The sequence below is a fragment of the Ranitomeya imitator genome, chromosome 2 (genome assembly GCF_032444005.1).
Source record: "Ranitomeya imitator isolate aRanImi1 chromosome 2, aRanImi1.pri, whole genome shotgun sequence".
In the NCBI taxonomy this organism is placed as follows: Eukaryota; Metazoa; Chordata; class Amphibia; order Anura; family Dendrobatidae; genus Ranitomeya; species Ranitomeya imitator.
In genome coordinates, this window is record NC_091283.1 from 381,570,945 (window position 1) to 381,593,683 (window position 22,739).

At 44.0% G+C, this 22,739-nt stretch overlaps 1 protein-coding gene across 3 annotated transcripts in view; it reads left to right on the forward strand.

The window, feature by feature from the left end:
• Positions 1–4,725: 4,725 nt before the first annotated feature.
• Positions 4,726–22,739, forward strand: part of LOC138664065 (gastrula zinc finger protein XlCGF53.1-like) — a 122,404-nt gene continuing 104,390 nt past the window's right edge. For 2 of the 3 annotated variants that reach the window (XM_069750484.1, XM_069750486.1), the window contains exons 1-9: positions 18,578–18,686; positions 20,016–20,165; positions 20,295–20,474; positions 20,557–20,680; positions 20,764–20,861; positions 21,060–21,150; positions 21,565–21,615; positions 21,699–21,796; positions 21,995–22,088. In XM_069750484.1, the coding sequence (XP_069606585.1) occupies positions 18,672–18,686; positions 20,016–20,165; positions 20,295–20,474; positions 20,557–20,680; positions 20,764–20,861; positions 21,060–21,150; positions 21,565–21,615; positions 21,699–21,796; positions 21,995–22,088 (901 nt within the window). In that variant the 5' untranslated portion in view covers positions 18,578–18,671. Of the gene's footprint in view, positions 4,777–18,577; positions 18,687–20,015; positions 20,166–20,294; positions 20,475–20,556; positions 20,681–20,763; positions 20,862–21,059; positions 21,151–21,564; positions 21,616–21,698; positions 21,797–21,994; positions 22,089–22,739 lie in introns of those variants that run through there. The other variant, XM_069750485.1, reaches the window with a different exon arrangement.

Here is a 22,739-nt window from a genome sequence, read left to right on the forward strand (position 1 = left end):
AACCAAATCAGCACCCTTCTTGGTCAAATCGGTCAATGGTCTGGCAATGCTAGAAAAATTACAGATGAAGCGACGATAAAAATTAGCAAAGCCCAGGAATTTCTGCAAACTTTTTAGAGATGTCGGCTGAGTCCAATCCTGGATGGCCTGAACCTTAACCGGATCCATCTCGATAGTAGAAGGGGAAAAGATGAACCCCAAAAATGAAACTTTCTGCACACCGAAGAGACACTTTGATCCCTTCACGAACAAGGAATTAGCACGCAGTACCTGGAAAACCATTCTGACTTGCTTCACATGAGACTCCCAATCATCTGAGAAGATCAAAATGTCATCCAAGTAAACAATCAAGAATTTATCCAGATACTCACGGAAAATGTCATGCATAAAAGACTGAAAAACAGATGGAGCATTGGCAAGTCCGAACGGCATCACCAGATACTCAAAATGACCCTCGGGCGTATTAAATGCCGTTTTCCATTCATCTCCCTGCCTGATTCTCACCAGATTATACGCACCACGAAGATCAATCTTAGTAAACCAACTAGCCCCCTTAATCCGAGCAAACAAGTCAGAAATCAATGGCAAGGGATACTGAAACTTAACAGTGATCTTATTAAGAAGGCGGTAATCAATACACGGTCTTAGCGAACCATCCTTCTTGGCTACAAAAAAGAACCCTGCTCCCAATGGTGACGACGATGGGCGAATATGTCCCTTCTCCAGGGACTCCTTCACATAACTGCGCATAGCGGTGTGTTCAGGTACGGACAAATTAAATAAACGACCCTTAGGGAATTTACTACCAGGAATCAAATCGATAGCACAATCACAATTCCTATGCGGAGGAAGGGCATCAGACTTGGACTCTTCAAATACATCCTGAAAGTCCGACAAGAACTCTGGGATGTCAGAAGGGATGGATGACGAAATAGACAAAAATGGGACATCACCATGTACCCCCTGACAACCCCAGCTGGTTACCGACATAGAGTTCCATTCCAATACTGGATTATGAGTTTGTAGCCATGGCAACCCCAACACGACCACATCATGCAAATTATGCAGTACCAGAAAGCGAATAACTTCCTGATGTGCAGGAGCCATGCACATGGTCAGCTGGGCCCAGTACTGAGGCTTATTCTTGGCCAGAGGTGTAGCATCAATTCCTCTCAACGGAATAGGACACCGCAAAGGCTCCAAGAAAAATCCACAACGTTTAGCATAATCCAAATCCATCAGATTCAGGGCAGCGCCTGAATCCACAAACGCCATGACAGAATATGATGACAAAGAGCACATTAAGGTAATGGACAAAAGGAATTTGGACTGTACAGTACCAATAACGGCAGAGCTATCGAACCGCCTAGTGCGTTTAGGACAATTAGAAATAGCATGAGTAGAATCACCACAATAGAAACACAGTCTGTTCAGACGTCTGTGTTCGTGCCGTTCTACTTTAGTCATAGTCCTGTCGCACTGCATAGGCTCAGGCTTACTCTCAGACAATACCGCCAGATGGTGCACAGATTTACGCTCGCGCAAGCGACGACCGATCTGAATGGCCAAGGACATAGACTCATTCAAACCAGCAGGCATAGGAAATCCCACCATTACATCCTTAAGAGCTTCAGAGAGACCCTTTCTGAACAAAGCCGCTAGTGCAGATTCATTCCACAGAGTGAGTACTGACCATTTTCTAAATTTCTGACAATATACTTCTACATCATCCTGACCCTGGCATAAAGCCAGCAGATTTTTCTCAGCTTGATCCACTGAATTAGGCTCATCGTAAAGCAATCCCAGCGCCTGGAAAAATGCATCAACATTACTCAATGCAGAATCTCCTGGTGCAAGAGAAAACGCCCAGTCCTGTGGGTCGCCGCGCAAAAAAGAAATAATAATCAAAACCTGTTGAATAGGATTACCAGAAGAATGAGGTTTCAAGGCCAAAAATAGCTTACAATTATTTCTGAAGCTCAGGAACTTAGTTCTGTCACCAAAAAACAAATCAGGAATCGGAATTCTTGGTTCTAGCATCGATTTCTGATCAATAGTATCTTGAATCTTTTGTACATTTACAACGAGATTATCCATTGAGGAGCACAGAGCCTGAATATCCATGTCCACAGCTGTGTCCTGAAGCACTCTAATGTCTAGGGGAAAAAAAAGACTGAAGACAGAGCTAAGAAAAAAAAATGATGTCAGGATTTCTTTTTTCCCTCTATTGGAAATCATTGAATGGCTCCTTGTACTGTTGTGGCTGGCAATCAGGCAACACAGCGTGCAGTAATCAGCGCACATACAGAGATCTGGCAAAACCCAAAACAATAGGACGAGCTCTGAGACGTGGAATCTCTGTAGACTGCAGTACCTGATCTATCCTCACACAACTGGAAGCAGCAGTGGATTGCGCCTATCACTACCTATGCAACTCGGCACTGCCTGAGGAGCTGACTAGCCTGAAGATAGAAATACAAGCCTGACTTACCTCAGAGAAATACCCCAAAGGAATAGGCAGCCCCCACATATAATGACTGTTAGCAAGATGAAAAGACAAACGTAGGAATGAAATAGATTCAGCAAAGTGAGGCCCGATATTCTAGACAGAGCGAGGATAGCAAAGAGAACTATGCAGTCTACAAAAAACCCTAAAACGAAAACCACGCAAAGGGGCAAAAAGACCCACCGTGCCGAACTAACAGCACGGCGGTGCACCCCTTTGCTTCTCAGAGCTTCCAGCAAAAGATAATAACAAGCTGGACAGAAAAAACAGAAAACAAACTAGAAGCACTTATCTAGCAGAGCAGCAGGCCCAAGGAAAGATGCAGTAGCTCAGATCCAACACTGGAACATTGACAAGGAGCAAGGAAGACAGACTCAGGTGGAGCTAAATAGCAAGGCAGCCAACGAGCTCACCAAAACACCTGAGGGAGGAAGCCCAGAGACTGCAATACCACTTGTGACCACAGAAGTGAACTCAGCCACAGAATTCACAACACAGCAGGTTCTCAATTATCAATTATAATAAAACCTCTATATTTACTCGGTGCGTTCCGCTAGCCCTAACATTATGTTAAAGAGAGCTGAACCTTGTTTTTCCCCCCTGGAGTGGGCGGATCCCCGTAGCTACACAGACTGTGCTTTAAGTTATTTTGTTTTCCGTTATGTCAGAAGGGTCCTGTTTGTTTATTAAATTTTGCACTGGTTTATGTAGTTTTTTTTTTCTTCAATAAACCAGTTGACCATTCATTAACAGGAATGGAAAGCATTCCTGTTAATACCTATGTAAGCAGTTGAGTGAGCCGATCTACCACAATAATAATAGACCCACACAGACAGAAGTGCACCAAAGGCAGTAACTATGTTAGATAAAGAGAATGATAAAAGATATTTCCCAACAATATCACCTGTCCGTTTGAGAAGATAAAGACATAAACGAACTGGTAGGTATATACAGACGGAAGACAATTTAAAATAATGGCTATCACCTGTCCTTTGTTCCTTGAAAATAAAATCCCTGTTGGTGATTGTGTTTGTCTATAATTTTCTTTCTAATCTCCTTAGACAACTCTTTCCTTCGCTTCCTCTGGTCCATGTTGAGTGTGATACACACCATGTCACCAAACAGCACAGGGAGTATCTGTAGCCCAATATACAGGCCCACTCACTGATTCCAAGATTGTAGACACCTGTGATGCCATTTAGTGGACACACCTTGATTTAACATGTCCCTTTTGTCACATTATTTTCAGGGGTACCATCATTTCTGTCCAGGCCTATTTCATGAGGTTTTTTTTTCCTTTTTTAATTCTGTGGAAGCATGGTTGAAAAGCAATGTCTGACTTTCATTTGTTCATTATCATAGATTTTTAGTTATTATTACTTTTGTCAGATTCAAGTTACTTCTGTGACCATTGTGGGTTTTTCTGTCATTCAATGAGGGGTACCAACAATTTTGACCACGTGTGTACATCGTCAATACGTGCATGGCTTTACTCCCCACACATCGCACTCACACTCCATACACACAATGTTCCGCTCTGCACACCTCGTAAACGTAGAGCTTCACTCCGTACACCTCGTACACTGCAGCTCCACTCTGTACACCTCACACACACGCGACTCCGCTCCGTACACCTCGTACACACACGGCTCCACTCCGTACACCTTGTACACACACGGCTCCACTCAGTACACCTTGTATACACACGGCTCCGCTCCGTACACCTCGCACACACACGGCTCTGCACCATACACCTCGTACACACGGCTCCACTCCGTACACCTCGCACACACACGGCTCTGCACCGTACACCTCGTACACACACGGCTATGCTCCGCTCCATACACCTCGTACACACGACTCCGCTCTGTACACCTTGTGCACACACGGCTCCACTCCGTAGACCTCGTACACACACGGCTCTGCTCCGTACACCTCGCGCACACGGCTCCGCTCCATACACCTCGTACACACGACTCCACTCCGTACACCTCGTACACACATGGCTCCGCTCCGTACACCTCGTACACACGGCTCCGCTCCATACACCTCGTACACACGCGGCTCTGCTACATTCACCCTGTAAACCCCTCCTGACCCCACACATAAACTTCCCCTCATCCAGCACCATGACAACCAGCACAGCAGCGCCCTGCATAGACTAAGGCCCCTGATCATGTGACCCCTGACTCCTCCCCTCCTGTGACCTCATCACAGGTCCTGTGCGCACAGAACAGCCATATATGTGGTGTGCGGCTCTGCAGGTGGAGGTAGGTGCTGGAGATTCCCCATTACTCCTGTTGCAGTATTTCATACCAGAGCGGACATTAGCCATTACAGACACACACTGGTGGGAACTTGTCCTGTGGCGGCTGCGATATGATGTAATGTGACATTCGACCAATCAGACTAGAGATAGTGTGAATGAATACATTGCAGACAGTGCCAGACATCTATATATTTGCATTTGTTCGCTGTCGGGAGCTGACAGAACCATATTCCTCTTCGCACTCGTGTCCTCTGGCTGTAACCGGTGTGTCGCCCCTTGCTGTTGGTTCTCATATCCCGAGGCTGAGATTTCCCTCCTCAGTAAAGGCACGTAAACCTGGCTTCTTATAGTTGTGTTTTTCCTAGAGCGTCTTCTTTGTTTTCTCTTTTGTCCTTTTTGTGGTGGAATCCTGAAACGGTCAAAGGGGTTATCCACTACTAGGACAGCCCCTCCTTATTCCTCATGCATGGCCCCGATAAAATAAAAAAGCCTGTACTCACCTCCTGGGTCGGTGCCACTCTTACGGTGTTGGCACTCGCTGTCTCGGGGCCTCGTGCTATTGTTATGACAGGTGGAGCCCGGTACCCGATCAGCGCCGACGTCACCGTCTCCGCCTTCAGGCAAATTGAACATGAAGAGGAAGTCCGGGCTGCAGCTGATCTCTGACTTCAATTCGACAAAGGCGGGAACATTGATGGCAGCACTGATTGAGTATCGGGCTCACGTGTCATCACAACCAAGATCACAAGTGTCAACACCCCAAGAACGGTGCCGGCATGAGAGATAAATATAAGTTTTTTATTTAACCCGATCCAAACATGGGGAATGAGAAGGGGTTGTCTTAGTAGTGGACAACCCCTTTACAAGAAGCTGAAAAAGATGGAACACGTTCACATCAAGTCGTTTTGACATTGCCGAGCATATGTTCATTGATTTTTAATGTTTTTTGAAGGGAACCTGTCACCAGGTTTGTCCCATATAAAGTACGGCCAGAACCTGCAAGGCCTCTGTTACAGCATCCTAGAATACTGTATATACAGGTGCTTCTCACAAAATTATAATATCATAAAAAAGTAAATTGATTTCAGTTCTTCAATACAAAAAGTGAAACTCGTGTATTATATAGAATCATTACAAACAGGGTGATCTACAGTTAAGTCCATATATATTTGGACAGAGACAACATTTTTCTAATTTTGGTTATAGACATTAACACAAAGAATTTTAAACAAAACAATTCAGATGCAGTTGAAGTTCAGACTTTCAGCTTTCATTTGAGGGTATCCACATTAAAATTGGATGAAGGGTTTAGGAGGTTCATCTCCTTTATATGTGCCACCCTGTTTTTAAAGGGACCAAAAGTAATTGGACAATTGACTCCAAGGCTATTTCATGGACAGGTGTGGGCAATCCCTTCATTATGTCATTCTCAATTAAGCAGATAAAAGGCCTGGAGTTGATTTGAGGTGTGGTGCTTGCATTTGGGAGGTTTTGCTGTGAAGTAAACATGTGGTCAAAGGAGCTCTCCATGCAGGTGAAACAAGCCATCCTTAAGCTGCGAAAACAGCTAAAAAAGATGGTTCCTTGAGACCATGTATAGATTATCGCCTCCTGAATAAAATCATGGTCAAGTTTCAATACCCTTTACCTTTGCTTTCCGATTTGTTTGCTAGGATTAAGGGAGCTAGTTGGTTTACGAAGATTGACCTTCGGGGGGCATATAATCTTGTTCGTATTAAGCAGGGTGATGAATGGAAAACTGCGTTTAATACGCCCGAAGGCCATTTTGAATACCTTGTGATGCCATTCGGACTCTCTAATGCTCCATCTGTTTTTCAGTCCTTCATGCATGATATCTTCCGGACTTATCTTGATAAATCCTTGATTGTATATTTGGACGATATTTTGATTTTTTCCGATGATTGGGAGTCTCATGTGCAACAGGTCAGGATGGTATTTCAGATCCTTCGTGACAATGCCCTGTTTGTGAAAGGGTCTAAGTGTCTCTTTGGGGTGCAGAAAGTCTCTTTTTTGGGCTTCATTTTTTCTCCTTCGTCTATAGAGATGGATCCGGTTAAGGTTCAGGCCATTCATGATTGAATTCAGCCCACATCTGTGAAGAGCCTTCAGAAATTTTTGGGTTTTGCAAATTTTTATCGCCGTTTCATTGCTAATTTTTCCAGCGTGGTTAAACCCTTGACCGATTTGACGAAGAAAGGCGCTGATGTGGCGAATTGGTCTTCTGCGGCTGTCTCTGCCTTTCAGGAGCTTAAACGTCGATTTACTTCTGCTCCAGTGTTGCGCCAACCGGATGTTTCTCTTCCGTTTCAGGTTGAGGTTGACGCTTCTGAGATTGGGGCAGGTGCCGTTTTGTCTCAGAGGGATCCTGTTGGTGAAACCTTGTGCCTTCTTTTCCTGTAAGTTTTCGCCTGCTGAACGCAATTATGATGTCGGCAATCGGGAGTTGTTGGCTATGAAGTGGGCATTTGAGGAGTGGCGACATTGGCTTGAGGGAGCTAAGCACTGTATTGTGGTCTTGACCGATCATAAGAATTTGATTTACCTCGAGTCTGCTAAACGGCTGAATCCTAGACAGGCTCGATGGTCCTTGTTTTTTTCCCGTATTGATTTCGTGGTCTCGTACCTTCCGGGTTCTAAGTATATTTAGGCTGATGCCCTCTCTAAGAGTTTTTTGCCTGATTCTCCTGAGGTCTTAGAGCCGGTCGGTATTCTGAAAGAGGGGGTGGTCCTTTCTGCCATTTCCCCTGATTTACGACGGGTTCTTCAGGAATTTCAGGCTGACAAACCTGACCGCTGTCCTGTGGGGAAATTGTTGGTTCCTGACAGATGGACTAGTAGAGTGATTTCTGAGGTTCACTGTTCCTGGCATTTTTGGTACCAGAGATTTGGTTGGTAGGTCCTTTTGGTGGCCTTCATTGTCACGTGATGTGCGTTCTTTTGTGCAGTCCTGTGGGACTTGTGCGTGGGCCAAGCCTTGTTGTCGTGCTAGTGGGTTGCTTTTGCCATTGCCAGTCCCTGAGAGGCCCTGGACGCATATTTCAATGGATTTTATTTCTGATCTTCCGGTCTCCCAGAAGATGTCTGTTATCTGGGTTGTTTGTGACCGGTTCTCTAAGATGGTTCATTTGGTGCCCTTACCTAAATTGCCTTCCTCTTCTGATTTGGTTCCGTTGTTCTTTCAGCATGTGGTTTGTTTGCATGGTATTCCGGAGAATATTGTGTCCGACAGAGGTTCCCAGTTTGTTTCTAGGTTTTGAAGGGCCTTTTGTGCTAGGCTGGGCATTGATTTGTCTTTTTCTTCTGCATTTCATCCTCAGACAAATGGCCAGACCGAGCGAACTAATCAGACCTTGGAGACCTATTTGAGATGCTTTGTGTCTGCTGATCAGGATGATTGGGTGGCTTTCTTGCCATTGGCCGAGTTAGCCCTTAATAATCGGGCTAGTTCTGCTACCTTGGTTTCGCCTTTCTTTTGTAATTTTGGTTTTCATCCTCGTTTTTCTTCTGGGCAGGTTGAGCCTTCTGACTGTCCTGGTGTGGATTCTGTGGTGGACAGGTTGCAGCAGATTTGGGCTCATGTGGTGGGCAAGTTGGTGTTGTCTCGAGAGGAGGCTCAACGTTTTGCTAATCGTCGTCGGTGTGTTGGTTCCCGAGTTCGGGTTGGGGATCTGGTCTGGTTGTCTTCCCGTCATGTTCCTATGAAGGTTTCTTCTCCTAAATTTAAGCCTCGGTTTATTGGTCCTCATAGGATTTCTGAGATTATTAATCCGGTGTCTTTTCGACTGGCGCTTCCGGCCTCTTTTGCTATCCATAATGTCTTCCATAGATCTTTGTTGCGGAAATATGTGGAGCCCGTTGTTCCCTCTGTTGATCCTCCGGCCCCTGTGTTGGTTGATGGAGAGTTGGAATATGTTGTTGAGAAGATTTTGGATTCCCGTTTTTCGAGGCGGAAGCTTCAGTACCTGGTCAAATGGAAGGGTTATGGCCAGGAGGATAATTCTTGGGTTTTTGCCTCTGATGTCCATGCTGTTGATTTGGTCCGTGCCTTTCATCTGGCTCGTCCTGATCGTCCTGGGGGCCCTGGTGAGGGTTCGGTGACCCCTCCTCAAGGGGGGGTACTGTTGTGAATTCTGCTCTTGGGTTCCCTCCAGTGGTTGTAGGTGGGAATGCAGTTGTCTCTGACTCGCAGTCCTGGCCAGGTGTATCGGATGATTACAATTCTGACTGGGATATTTAGGTGTGCAGGATCCTTTAGCCCTTGCCAGTTGTCAATGTTCCTTGTGAAGGTTTGGATCACTTTCTGGCTTCTCCTGCTTGCTGCCAAATTCAGCAAAGATAAGTGTTTGGTTTTTGTATCTGTGGCACACTGCTGTGTGCTTGTTTCAGTTTTATTCCTGCTCTGATTGTAGGATTCACTGGAGTTGCAGATTTACGCTCCTACATCTTTTAGTTAGATGTAGGAAGTTTTTGTATATTCTGCTGTGGATGTTTTGAAGGGTTTTAATACTGACCGCACAGAACTCTGTCCTATCCTGTCCTATCTAGCTAGAGTGGCCTCCTGTGCTAAATCCTGTTTTTCTGCCTGTGTATGTTTTTTCCTCTCCGACTCACCGCCAATATTTGTGGGGGGCTGTCTATCTTTTGGGGATTTTCTCTGAGGCAAGATAGTATTCCAATTTCCATCTTTAGGGGTATTTAGTCCTCCGGCTGTGACGAGGTGTCTAGGTGTGTTAGGTACACTCCACGGCTACTTCTACTTGCGGTGTTAAGTTCAGGATTGCGGTCAGTATAGTGGCCACCTTCTCCAGTGAAAGTTCTCATGCAGCTCCAAGGTCACCGGATCATAACAGCATACCACATCATCTGTAAAATATGGCGGAGGCAGTGTGATGGCTTGGGCATGCGTGGCTGCCAGTGACACTGGGTCACTAGTGTTTATTGATGACAGAAGCAGCCGAATGAATTCTGAGGTATTCAGGGCCATACTGTGTGCTCAGATCCAGCCAAATGCAGCCAAACTGATTGGTCGTCGTTTCATACTACAAATGGATAATTACCAAAAACATAAAGCCAAAGCAACCCAGGAGTTTATTAAAGCAAAGAAGGGGAATATTCTTGAATGGCCAAGTCAGTCACCTGATCTCAACCCAATTGTGCATGCATTTCACTTGTTAAAGACAGAAAGGCCCCCAAACAAACAGCTACTGAAAACCACCTGTCACGATCTTTGTTTGGTTCTGTGGCAGATCTGGTTTCCTTCAGATTAAAATGTGTTTTCCTTTCTGGTCATTGGGGGTTAATGCAGTTTTCTCCCCCCGGTGGCCGCTGGTGATATTGCATTGCATTGCTGTTGGGTCAGCTGATGTTTGTTACCATTCCCACCTTCCTTTAAAAGGTCACCTGGTGCATCAGCTGACTGTTGGTTATACAGGTCCTTTGGATACCAACCTTTTTGGAATTGCTGCTTGCTAAGTGCTTCGGTTCTGCAGCTGAATCCTCATTCCTGGTGCCTTACTCTGCTGCGCGGTGCATTGCAGCAGAGAAAGCTAAGTGTGCTGTTATTGTTTCTTTGTCCCTTTGTTGTGTAACTCTCCTTGTGTTGTATTTGTGCAGCGATGGGACCAGTGCTCTAACCTGCCAGTTCCCTACATAGGGATTAGAGCAGGGCAAGTGAGGGACAAGGTATCCTGGTCGGCGAGAGGTTGAAAGAACCCATAAAAGGACAGTAGTAAGATCAGGGCACAGCCTCAGGTGAGTGCAGGAGGTGCCCATTCCCCGTTCCCTACCGTCAGGGCCCACCGTTGTTAAAGTGACCCCGGTGTACCCTTGTGTGTTCCGTTCTTTTGTGACCGACCCGTCTGGTCGTGTTACACCTGGACAGTCACTTCGTGACACCACCGCAGTGAAGGCCTGGCAGAGCATCAAAAAGGAGGAAGCACAGCGTCTGGTGATGTCCATGAGTTCAAGACTTCAGGCAGTCATTGCCAACAAAGGGGTTTCAACCAAGTACTAGAAATGAACATTTTATTTAAAATTATTTAATCTGTCCAATTACTTTTGGTCCCTTTAAAAACAGGGTGGCACATGTTAAGGAGATGAAACTCCTAAACGCTTCATCCAATTTTTTTCCCGTTTTCTAGTAAAAGACATGGTAAAACCAATGGTGTCGTTCAAAAGTACAACTCGTCCCGCAAAAAATAAGCCCTCACATGGCCATATTGACGGAAAAATAAAAAAGTTATGGCTCTGGGAAGGAGGGAAGTGAAAAATGAAAGCGAAAAAACGAAAAAGGGCCGCGACTTGAAGGGGTTAATGTTGATGATTATGGCTTACAGCCAATAAAAACCAAAAAGTCATTATCTCAGTGAATTAGAATAATTCCCACAAAACACCTGCAAAGGCTTCATAAGCATTTAAAAAGGTCCCTTAGTCTGTTTCAGTGGGCTCCACAATCATCGGGAAGACTGCTGACTTGACAGATGTCCATAAGGCAGTCATAGACACACTCCACAAGGAGGGGAAGCCACAAAAGGTCATTGCTAAAGAAGCTGCCTGTTCACAGAGTGCTGTATCCAAGCATATTAATGGAAAGTTGAGTGGAAGGAAAAGTGTGGTAGAAAAAGGTGCACAAGCAACCGGGATAATCGCAGCCTTGAAAAGATTAAGAAAATGATGACCCTGCTCATAAGAGCTTACAATCTACAACGAGGTGGGGGTGACACTATGCTAGTATACATCTAAAATTAATGAAACACGGAATACCTACTTTGTACTTGAGTGTTCTCTGTGTGCTTCATCTGTTTTTCCCTGATTCACTGTTAAGACTCAGTGGATAAATAAGAGTTCAGTCAATATAATTCCTTCAGCTTTTAAAAATGGATGGGGAAAAAATGGATTCAACTAGGGTGCCATTCAGAGGCAAAATGCATGCCACCTGAGGAAAAAAATCACTCCATTTCTCACAATATAAAAATTTAGATGGAGGTGTGAATGTAGCCTTCCGGAATCATAAGGGAGACGAACGGTGCTCACTTGTTCGTGGATATGGTCCTTCTTTTTTGCATGGTGAGCTGATGGTTTTACATATAAAATTCAGAGTTGCATAGAACATTTGGATTGCTTTTTTGCGTGGGTTTTTAGGGAGGTGTAGTGACCAAAAGAATTAACATCTTGGTGTTTCTTTTTTTTGTATCATATTCTTTACTAAAGATGGAAGAATCGATTTGTAGAACTCTCGTGCATTGGTTTGGATCACAAAACAAATTTAAATATTAGACAACAATAACACAAGTAAACACAGAGTGCAGTTTTTTAAATGAAAGTCTTTATTATTAAGGTCAAAAGAAATCCAAACCTACAGGGCCCTTTGTGAAAAATTGATTCCCCCCTACTTAAAACATAAATTAACTGTGGTTTATCTTGGGAAAGCTGAGTTCAAATTCCCTAGCCACATGCAAACCTGATAACTGCCACACTTGTCCTCAATCAATAGGACCTGCCTGAGAAAGTGAAGTAGCCCACAAAAACCTAAAAAGCTAGACATCATGCCTCTATCTAAAGAAATTCTGTAACAAATGACAAACACAGTAATTGAGATCTATCTGTCTAGAAAAGGTTATAAAGCTATATCTCAAGCTTTGGGACCCAGAGAAGAGCCATTGAGAGCCATTAACCATAAATGGCGAAAATATGAAACAGATGTGAATGTTCCCAAGAGTGGCTGATCGACCAAAATTACCCTAAGGGTTCAGCGACGACTCATCCAAGAGGTCACAAAAGACCCCACAACAACATCCAAAGGCCTCGCTTGCCTCAGCTAAGGTCAGTGTTGATGACTCCACCATAAGAAAGAAACTGGGCAAAAATGTCCTGCATGGCAGCGTTTCAAGACGAATACCACTACTGAGCAATAAGAACATAAAGTCGCTTCTGAGTTTTGCCACATAACATTTAAATAATGCCTAAGACTTTTGGGAGAGTACTCTGTGGACTGACGAGACAAATCTGAACTTCTTGAAAGGTTTATGTCCCATTACATGTGGCTTAGAAGTAGCACAGCATTTCAAAAAAGGAACATCATACCAACAGTAAAATATGGTGGTGGTAATGTCATGGTCCTGTGGCAGTTTTGCTACTTCAGGACCTGGAAGACTTGCTGAGGTACTTGGAACGCAACATTAAATTCTGCTGTTTACCAAAAATCCTGCAGGAAAATGTCCAGCCATCTGTTTGTGACATCAAGCTGAAGTCCACTTGGGTTATGCAGCAGGACAATGATACAAAACACACCAGCAAGTCCACCTCTGAATGGCTTAAGAAAAAGAAAATTAAAGCTTTGGAGTGACCTAGTCAAACTCCTGACCTTAATGTGATTGAGATGCTGTGGCATGATTTTAAAAAGGCGGTTCATGCTCGAAAACCCTCCAATGTGGCTGAATTACCACAATTGTGCAAAGATGAGTTGGTCAAAATTCATCCAGAGTGTTGTAAAAGACTCATTACCAGTTATCGCAAAAGCTTGATTGCAGTAGTTGCTGCTAATGGTGGCACAACCGTTTATGTTTAGTGGGCAATCACTTTTTTACACAGGACTCTGTAGGTTTGGATTTCTTTCCCCTTAAAAATAACGACCTTCATTTAAAAACTGTTTTTTGTCTTTATTTGTGTTATCTTCATCTAATACTTACATTTGTTTGGTGATCTGAAACATTTAAGTGTGGCAAACATGCAAATGAATAGGAAAACACCTTTTCACACAGTTGCAAGACTGCTAACAGGAGTCCTGTGAATATCCTTACTTCCCAGCATTCCAGGCTCTTCTTTTGTCTGGCATCACGTCTTGTGTGTATCACACCACAATACTAACATTGCATCAGCCGAAAAACCGAAAGGTAAGGAGATTCACTTGACTGCTCTCCAGCAGTCACAGACTATTGACCTGGCCTGTCATGGAAATTTATTTCCCATCCCTACTCTTTACTGTGTCTACAGTATGGTTTAATTAATTTTATATTTTTATAGACCAAACTCTTATAGAGAGGGGTGAACCTAGCCTCTCTGCTGCCTGAGGCGAACTTCAAAACGGCGCCCCCCAATACACGTATGTCAGCGCCATCACACACATACAAGAACCACACAGAAGAATCCAAAACAAGGATTATTAATGGCAACTGCAGGCCTGGCACAAACATACAGATACACAGTGATGGCTGGCAGAGCTGTGGCCCTGTTGGCAGACACAGTCCTGCATCCTTATAGCACAGGAGGCAGCACTGATTGCCAACCTATTATCTCTGGCACAAGCTTACAAAACTCTGGGCAGCTCCAATGTGGATGCTACCTGGCACTGACCAGTCAGACATGTCCACCATGCAGCACCGTCCACACAGCACATGCAACAACCTGCAGTCTGAGCATCAACAAGCCGCCACTGCACTAACCTGGTAAAATGACGCGTCTTCCCCAACAGACCATGCCTCCTTCTCCCAAAACGCCTAGCCAATCACAAGCGCCGCCCACAGGGCTGTCTGGAACTAATAGCAGGGGCCTTCCAATAGGGTTTACCAAGGGCTGTGGGAGCGGGAAGAGGGACAAGCTCCACCGACCAACCGCCGCTTGGGAGGAACACAGCTGGAATGACTATGTACCGAGGGGCAGCAATGGATCTGGTGTGTAAGTTATAGGCAATCAGTCCTGCAGGAGAGGCGTATGTGAAAGGGACAATGCATCCTGCACCAGAGGCGTACATAGGAATCATGGGGCCCAAAAGCAGAAATTCTAATTGGGCCCCCCCTAAAAAAAAATATTTGGCCAGGTCACATAATATTTCACATCTTTGCTGCCGATACAAAGTAATTTTCCTTCTATTGAAGCCCCTAGATTTCTCTTTCATTGCTCCCATAGTGTGGCGCCATAAAAGTGTCCCAAAAACACTGTGATCCCCCCACAGTGAATTGCTCCACAGGACCCTCCACACACACAGCATGATGAACCTACTGTGATCCTCGTCAACTACTCCGGCACAGTATGATTCCCAGCTGTGTCCACCACACACAGCATGTAGTATAATGGACCCACATACACTATAATGGCCCCTACATCTCTTCACACTCCAACACAGCCCTCAAATTGCCCTCCGTAAAGTATAAAGGTTTCCTCATAGCCCTCATTATTAAACCACAGAAAAAATTCAAAAAGCAACCTACCATGGCCATCTAATACTATGCAGAAGCTGGGTCCAGAGAACTTCCCAAGATGGAGATGCAGTCAGTGCCCTCATAGCCCTCCAAGTATTATTATGCCTCCACACAGCTCTACAAATATAATGGTTTCCATGTAGTATAATTGGTTCCATATACACTGCTCAAAAAAATAAAGGGAACACTTAAACAACAGAATATAACTCCAAGTAAATCAAACTGTCCACTTAGGAAGCAACTCTGATTGACAATCAATTTCACATGCTGTTGTGCAAATGGAATAGACAACAGATGGAAATTATTGGCAATTATCAAGACACCCTCAATAAAGGAGTGGTTCTGCAGGTGGAGACCACAGACCACATCTCAGTACAAATGCTTTCTGGCTGATGTTTTGGTCACTTTTGAATGTTGGTTGTGCTTTCACACTCGTGGTAGCATGAGACGGACTCTACAACCTACACAAGTTGCTCAGGTAGTGCAGCTCATCCAGGATGGCACGTCATTGCAAGCTGTGGCAAGAAGGTTTGCTGTGTCTGTTAGCCTAGTGTCCAGAGGCTGGAGGCGCTACCAGGAGACAGGCCAGTACACCAGGAGACGTGGAGTGGGCCGTAGGAGGGCAACAACCCAGCAGCAGGACTGCTTCCTCTGCCTTTGTGCAAGGAGTAACAGGAGCCAGAGCCCTGCAAAATGACCTCCAGCAGACCACAAATGTGCATGTGTCTGCTCAAATGGTTAGAAACCGACTCCATGAGGATGGTCTGAGTGCCTGACGTCCACAGATGGGGGTTGTGCTCATAGCCCAACACCGTGCAGGGCGCTTGGCATGTGCCACAGAACACCAGGATTGGCAAATTCGCCATTGGCGCCCTGTGCTCTTCACAGATGAAAGCAGGTTGACACTGAGCACATGTTACAGATGTGACAGAGTCTAGAGATGCCATGGAGAGCGATCTGCTGCCTGCAACATCCTTCAGCATGACCGGTTTGGCAGTGGGTCAGTATTGGTGTGGGGTGGCATTTCTTTGGAGGGCCGCACACCCTTCATGTGCTCACCAGAGGTAGCCTGACTAACATTAGTTACCGAGATGAGATCATCAGACCCCTTATGAGACTATATGCTGGTGCGGTTGGCCCTGGGTTACTCCTAATGCAGGACAATGCCAGACCTGTGGCTGGAGTGTGTCAGCAGTTCCTGCAAGATGAAGGCATTGAATCTATGAACTGGCCCGCTTGTTCCCCAGAACTGAATCCGACTGAGCACATCTGGGACATCATGTCTCACTCCATCCACCAACGTCACGTTGCACAACAGACTGTCCAGGAGTTGGAGGATGCTTTAGTCCAGGTCTGGGAGGAGATCCCTCAGGAGACCATCCGCTGCCTCATCAGGAGCATGCCCAGGCGGTGTATAGTAGGGAGGTCATACAGGCACATGGAGGCCACACACAATACTGAGCATCTTTTCCTTGTCATAAGGCATTTCCACTGAAGGTGGAACAGCCTGTAATTTGATTTTCCACTTTGATTTTGAGTAGCATTCCAAATCCAGACCTCCGTGGGACACCAGTTGTGAGTGAGAAGTTGAAGAGGTGTGTTAGGGTTGTGATGAAGACTGTGGCGAGGTTAGGGATGAGGTGGGACAAAAGCGGGTCAAGCGTGCAAGTGTTGAGATGTGATCTTGACAGGAGGGTGGAGAGCTGATCTTCTGTCATGGTAGAGAAGTTAGTTTTGGACGAACAGGGTTGAGTAGCTAAGAGGGGCATTGGGGGATGCTGGCCAATGCTTTCTCTTACTGTATCGATCTTCTTCTTAAAGAAAGAGGCACAGTCTTCAGCAAAAGTGAGAGAAGAGAGAGGTGGTGCTGGTGGACGGAGTAGAGAATTGAAAGTGCTGAAAAGCTGTTTAGGGTTGTAAGACAGGCAGGATATGAGAGATGAGAAGTAAGATTGTTTTGTGGCAGTGAGTGTTGACTTGAAGCTGGCGAGGGACTGCTTGTAGGCGATAAAGTGCTCAGCAGAACAGGATCTCTTCCATCTCTGCTCAGCAACCCTGGAAGCAAGCCAGTCTCATTTCTTTGGTCGGGCTGGTCAGCCATTGCTGCCTGTTGATTGTATGAGTTTTGCTGTGCGTGAGGGGGGCGGCCGAATCAAGTGCTGCAGTTATTGTGGTGTTGTATAAAGTGGCAGCAGCATCTGTGTCATTTAAGGAATCTATGTCTATAAGGATTCAGGGTCTCTTTTCCTGCATTCATGGTGCTCTCAGATGAGGTTTTTTATTGTTAAAAACTTTTTTTTTAAATGTTATTTCTTATTTTTTAGTCCCTTTATTAGGACATAAACCTGTGATTAGAAACCAAAAAATGGAGTTCTATACACAATGGTAAAATTTAAAAAGGAATACTTTATTACATATAATGATGATACAAAAATCTACCCTAAGGGGGTGGATCTGGCTCCTCGGCATTTGGTTACTTCAATCATGGGTAGGTGATACAGCTGTTAAGGGCACTTCTTTTTCCCTCTTTTTGGGGGTGTATTGTCACTGTGGCAGCCTCAGGGAATTTACCATGAAAGGTGTATTTCTGTTACATGGGTGTCTGCATTACAGGATTATATAAAGTCCAAACTTTTGATTGACGTACATTATTGACACTGTATACTGTTATAATCTATAGTGCCTCGTACCAACACCATGATGATGATGATTATTTTTTCTTATGCCTTGGACCCATGTGCTTCTCAGTAGGGTTTTATGTTCTGTGTTTGTGCTTCATTTGGGTAGATTTTTGCATCATCATTATATGTAATAAAGTATTCCTTTTTAAATTTTACAATTGTGTATAGAACTCCATTACTTGGTTTCTAATTTGTATCGAGAGTATACACTTACTATCCTGTTACTTACATGGGTAAATATATACCGTGTATATACACTAGGATTTTATTTTCAATCATATGGGACCCATTTCTGGACGTTTGTGATTGTTTAACTGTTCTTCATAATACTCCAATACCATAATATTGCAGTTTAGAATAAAAATGGAGGTTTCCATTGAACCCCAGGATGGCAGATATGGGTCCTTTACACCACGGCTACAATGATAACCAATCCGATCCCCACAATTGCATTGCTGGCGACCACTCCATTTAAATGTCATTGTCTGAATTTGACAGCACCATTGAAATGGTTAACAGCAGTGATTTGGTGTTTAGCTCCATCCCCTAAACTTAGATACAGATGCCGGATGTGTGACACAGCCTATATCTATCGTGTGGAGTGGTCTCAACTCCTAAGCCCCCCATACATGGTCCCCACTGTGGATGAATATTTATATCCTTTTGGGTGTTGGGGATAAAGAACAAAAAAAAGCTTTTTTCCAGAGATGCAAATTTTCAGACTGTGGCTTAACTTCATAGGTGTTTGGCAAGGTTACAGTACACTAAAAAAATTACAGTATTTTGTACAAGCAATCACTTGCTTAAACAGTAAAAAAAAATATAAAAAGTTAGAAATACTTTGCGTATTTTGTAAATGTGTGAAGTAATAATTATTAATGGGATATTTATCCCACAAGGTGAATGCAGGAAGCAAAAACAATTGAAATGAAAAAAATTGCTGATTTTTGGTCACTTTACCTCCAGAAAAATGGAAAAAGAGAGCTAAGAAAAGTGGAATGGACCCTAAAATGGTAAATATATAAACCATAACTTAATAAAGTTGTAGCTCTCAGAAAATGCATTTTTTACTTTAAGTTGTGAAAAACAAAAGTTATAAGTTTGGCACCAACATTTCCGTACTGACCCAAAGAACAACAGGTAATTTACAGTAGTGGTAAAGTTAATGCTTTCATTAATAGCTGCAACTCAGTTTACCTAAAATTAGTGTTCATTCAGGAATGTTGAGGGAAAATGAAATATTGTATGGCCCTTGGAAGATGAGGAGAAAAAAGAAAATCCAAAATATCAAAAACTCAAGGGAATATTGAACATCTCCAGTATTGCTGATGTCAATGCCAGTTTAGGTGACGGAGACATGAATGAGCGTTATGGAAGTTGAATTTACGAGAAGCGTAGTCAGCTGCAGATTCCGAGGAAGAAACTACTAGTTATTGTGTGTGGTCTAAAATAAACAGGCTTTACCAGTAGATATAATGTAAAATAAACTGGCAGAGGATCATTATTTCATTTAAACGCTTCCTGTAACCCCCGCCAATCTCTGTTCTTATTATTCGACCTAGACAAGCATATCAACCTGTAGTCAAACAGTGGACACAGCAGTGACCAATGGTGTAACTAGAGTCTGATGGGCCCCACTGCAAAATTTGGACCTGGGCCCTCACCTGCATACAATCTGTATGAGCCCTTGGAGGATTCCATATCCCATAAAGGCATGCATGTGAACTCCTCATGAAATATTGCACCCCATACTGGCCCCTTCCTGTAGTATTGTCCTCCATCCTGGGCCCTTTCCTATAATAATGCCCCCCCATCCTAAGTCCTTTCCATTCTTCTCCAGCACATCTAAAAAAGAAACAAAAGAATGTTATTACCTTCCTCTGCTCCCATGATGTGTGGTGCCATCCTCTAAAGCTGGCGCAGATGCCGGCACCTGATTTTGGTTTGCGGGAACTGACAGAGCATGATGTCACTGCCAAGCGCTGTATGGCAAAGGCAAACTGATGTCTGCTGCCAGCCTCTGTTTGTCCGGCAGCATATATTGTAGTTCAGGAAGTTGGCGGGTCTCTGTGCTGCAGTACATTTCAGCTGAATGTGTGTCCCAGGATGCACATGTAGGTGAAATCAGAGTTGTCATCGATGGGCCCCCCTCCCTCACACTGGCACGATTGCTATGCCCCTGGCAGTGACCAGCATAGCCAATGATTGCCTGAATAGCACAACTGCATTCATAAGATATTCAATTCATGTTTCAGCACATACAAATATTTCCATTATTTCTAGTAATTGTATTATTATGCAGGATCTTTATGATGTTACATCGTCATCTTCTCCCCATTCAGGTCCCTACAATATCGGATCCTCTCAGTGGAGATCTTCTATATAAGAGAATTCTCCTGAGTGACCCTACAAGGATGGAGAGGGACAGGGACAAGATGGCAGAGAGGATATTACACCTCACCCTAGAGATCCTCTTCTGGCTTACTGGCGAGGTGAGAGATTCTGATGATGTCTCATTACATCATTCTTATCTATAGGAATAACAGATGGACAGAACTGGAGAGGTGAGGACTCTGGAAATGTCTGTAGTGAGATTTATTAATGTGTCTCTCCATAACCAGGATTACACAGTAGTGAAGAAGACCTCAAGTGAGCGCTGTCAGGACCCTGTGTCTGAGAGATGGGGAAGACCCCTGAGCCCAATCACGGGGCCTCCACCTCACCCCCTGATATATGAGGACATCAATGACCAGAAGATCCTAGAACTCATCTATAAGATGATTGAGCTGTTGACTGGAGAGGTGACACTGCTGGGAATGCTGGGTCATTGTACAGTAACGCTATGGAGGGATCGGGGGATGACGGTATCATTGTATGTGTCAGGTTCCTATAAGGGGTCAGGATGTCGCTGTCTATTTCTCCATGGAGGAGTGGGAGTATTTAGAAGGACACAAAGATCTGTACAAGGATGTCATGATGGAGGTTCCCCAGCCCCACACATCACCAGGTAATAGGCAGGACTAAACACACACGACCTATAATTTTCTGTATGCAAAGAATGAATTCAGTCTCTGTATGTGTTTCCTTCAGTCCTATCCAGTGAGAGGACAACACCAGAGAGATGTCCCCGTCCTCTTCTTCCACAGGACTGTAAACAAGAAAATCTCAATGTTCCTCGGGATCGTCAGGTAGATGGAGAGAAGGTGTCATGAGCTCTCCCCTATGATGTGTAGAAGGCTGTGAAGGTCTTGTGTTCAGTCTTCTTTTATCCACCAGTATTATATGTTTTATACTTGTGTAATGAGAACGGTGGAAATGGCAGAATTAGAGATGATCATAGATGTGACTTCTCCATCTGTCTGTGTCTTTTACAATATTTCTTTCAGGGTAACAATCTGACCCATCTTAATACTACAGAAACATACATGAGAGGTGATGAGCGATGTATAGAGGAGATTCCTACAGATAACCGCACAGGTGAGTAGTAAATACTAAATGTAGAGTATAGTTACATAGCATCATTTTGGTTGCGCTGGCAGTGTGTCATGTGTAATGTTTATCTACACGTATTAGTTCCTGCTATTATTTCTTTTTATGTACAGCTTTGTGTTGCATGCTCAATCTCCATGATAAGGTTTTGATTTTTCTTTTTAGACATCTGCAGAGATCCAGCTTTCAGCATATTAGTGTCCAGGTGCATATAATAATGATATCCTGTTCATTATGTCGTCAGATAGGACAGGCTTTAACTCTATTGTGGGCTTGTCTGGTTTATATTTTAGGTAGTCATTGGCCTATTTTTAAGTTTTGTTAATGTACTTTTTGGCTTATACCTCAATAAACATAGATGGTCCCTTGTTTGGCATACTTCTTCTCTTCTTTGGTTTATAGTTCTGTACAAGGACGTCATGATGGAGGTTCCCCAGCCCCTCACATCACCAGGTAATAGACAAGCCAAAATATGCATGGCCTATAATTATCTGTATGTAAAGAATGAATTCAGTCCCTCTATCTGTTTCCTCCAGTTCTATCCAGTAAGAGGACAACACCAGAGAGATGTCCCCGTCCTCTTCTTCCACAGGACTGTAAACAAGAAAATCCCAATGTTCCTCAGGATCATCAGGTAGATGGAGAGAAGGTGTCATAACATCTCCCCTATGATGTGTAGACGGCTGTGAAGGTCTTGTGCTCAGTCTTGTTTTATCACCCAGTATTATATGTTTTATACTTGTGTAATGAAAATGGTGGAGATGGCAGGATTAGCGATGATCATAGATATGACTTCTCCATCTGTCTGTAACTTTTACAATATTTCTTTCAGGGTAACGATCTGACTCATAGTAATACTACAGAGATATATGTGATGGGTGATGATGAGTGGTGTAAAGAGGAGATTCCAACAGATGACCGCACAGGTAGTAAATACTAAATGTAGAGTATAGTTACATAGCACCATTTAATAAATAAATAATAATAATCTTTATTTATATAGCGCCAACATATTCCGCAGCGCTTTACAGTTTAACAATTTCAAACACAACAGTCATAAGTAACAACGTTAACAATACAATAATTAAAGCGAAATAAAACGACCCTGCTCGTGAGCGCTTACAATCTACAATGAGGTGGGGGAAATACAACGCACATGTGTGTATTTACAATGATGTATTTACAATGATGGTCCAGCCATCTTCAGGGGGTGGGGGATAGATGGAGATAGTGAATGGGCTACACACACACAAACATAAAATGACTTTGATTAGTGAACGTGGTAGGCCGCTCTGAACAAATGTGTTTTGAGCGAGCGCCTAAAACTATGCAAATTGTGGATGGTCCTAATATCTTGGGCTAGAGCATTTCAGAGGTTTGGCGCAGCACGGGAGAAGTCTTGGAGTCGGGAGTGGGAGGTATGGATTAGTGCAGAGGTTAGTTGAAAGTCATTTGCAGAGCGCAGCGGTCTGTTAGGCCGATAGACACAAATGAGGGAAGAGATGTAAGGGGGTGCCGCATTGTGGAGAGCTTTGTGGGTGAGAACAAGTACTTTGAATTGTATCCTGTAATGAATG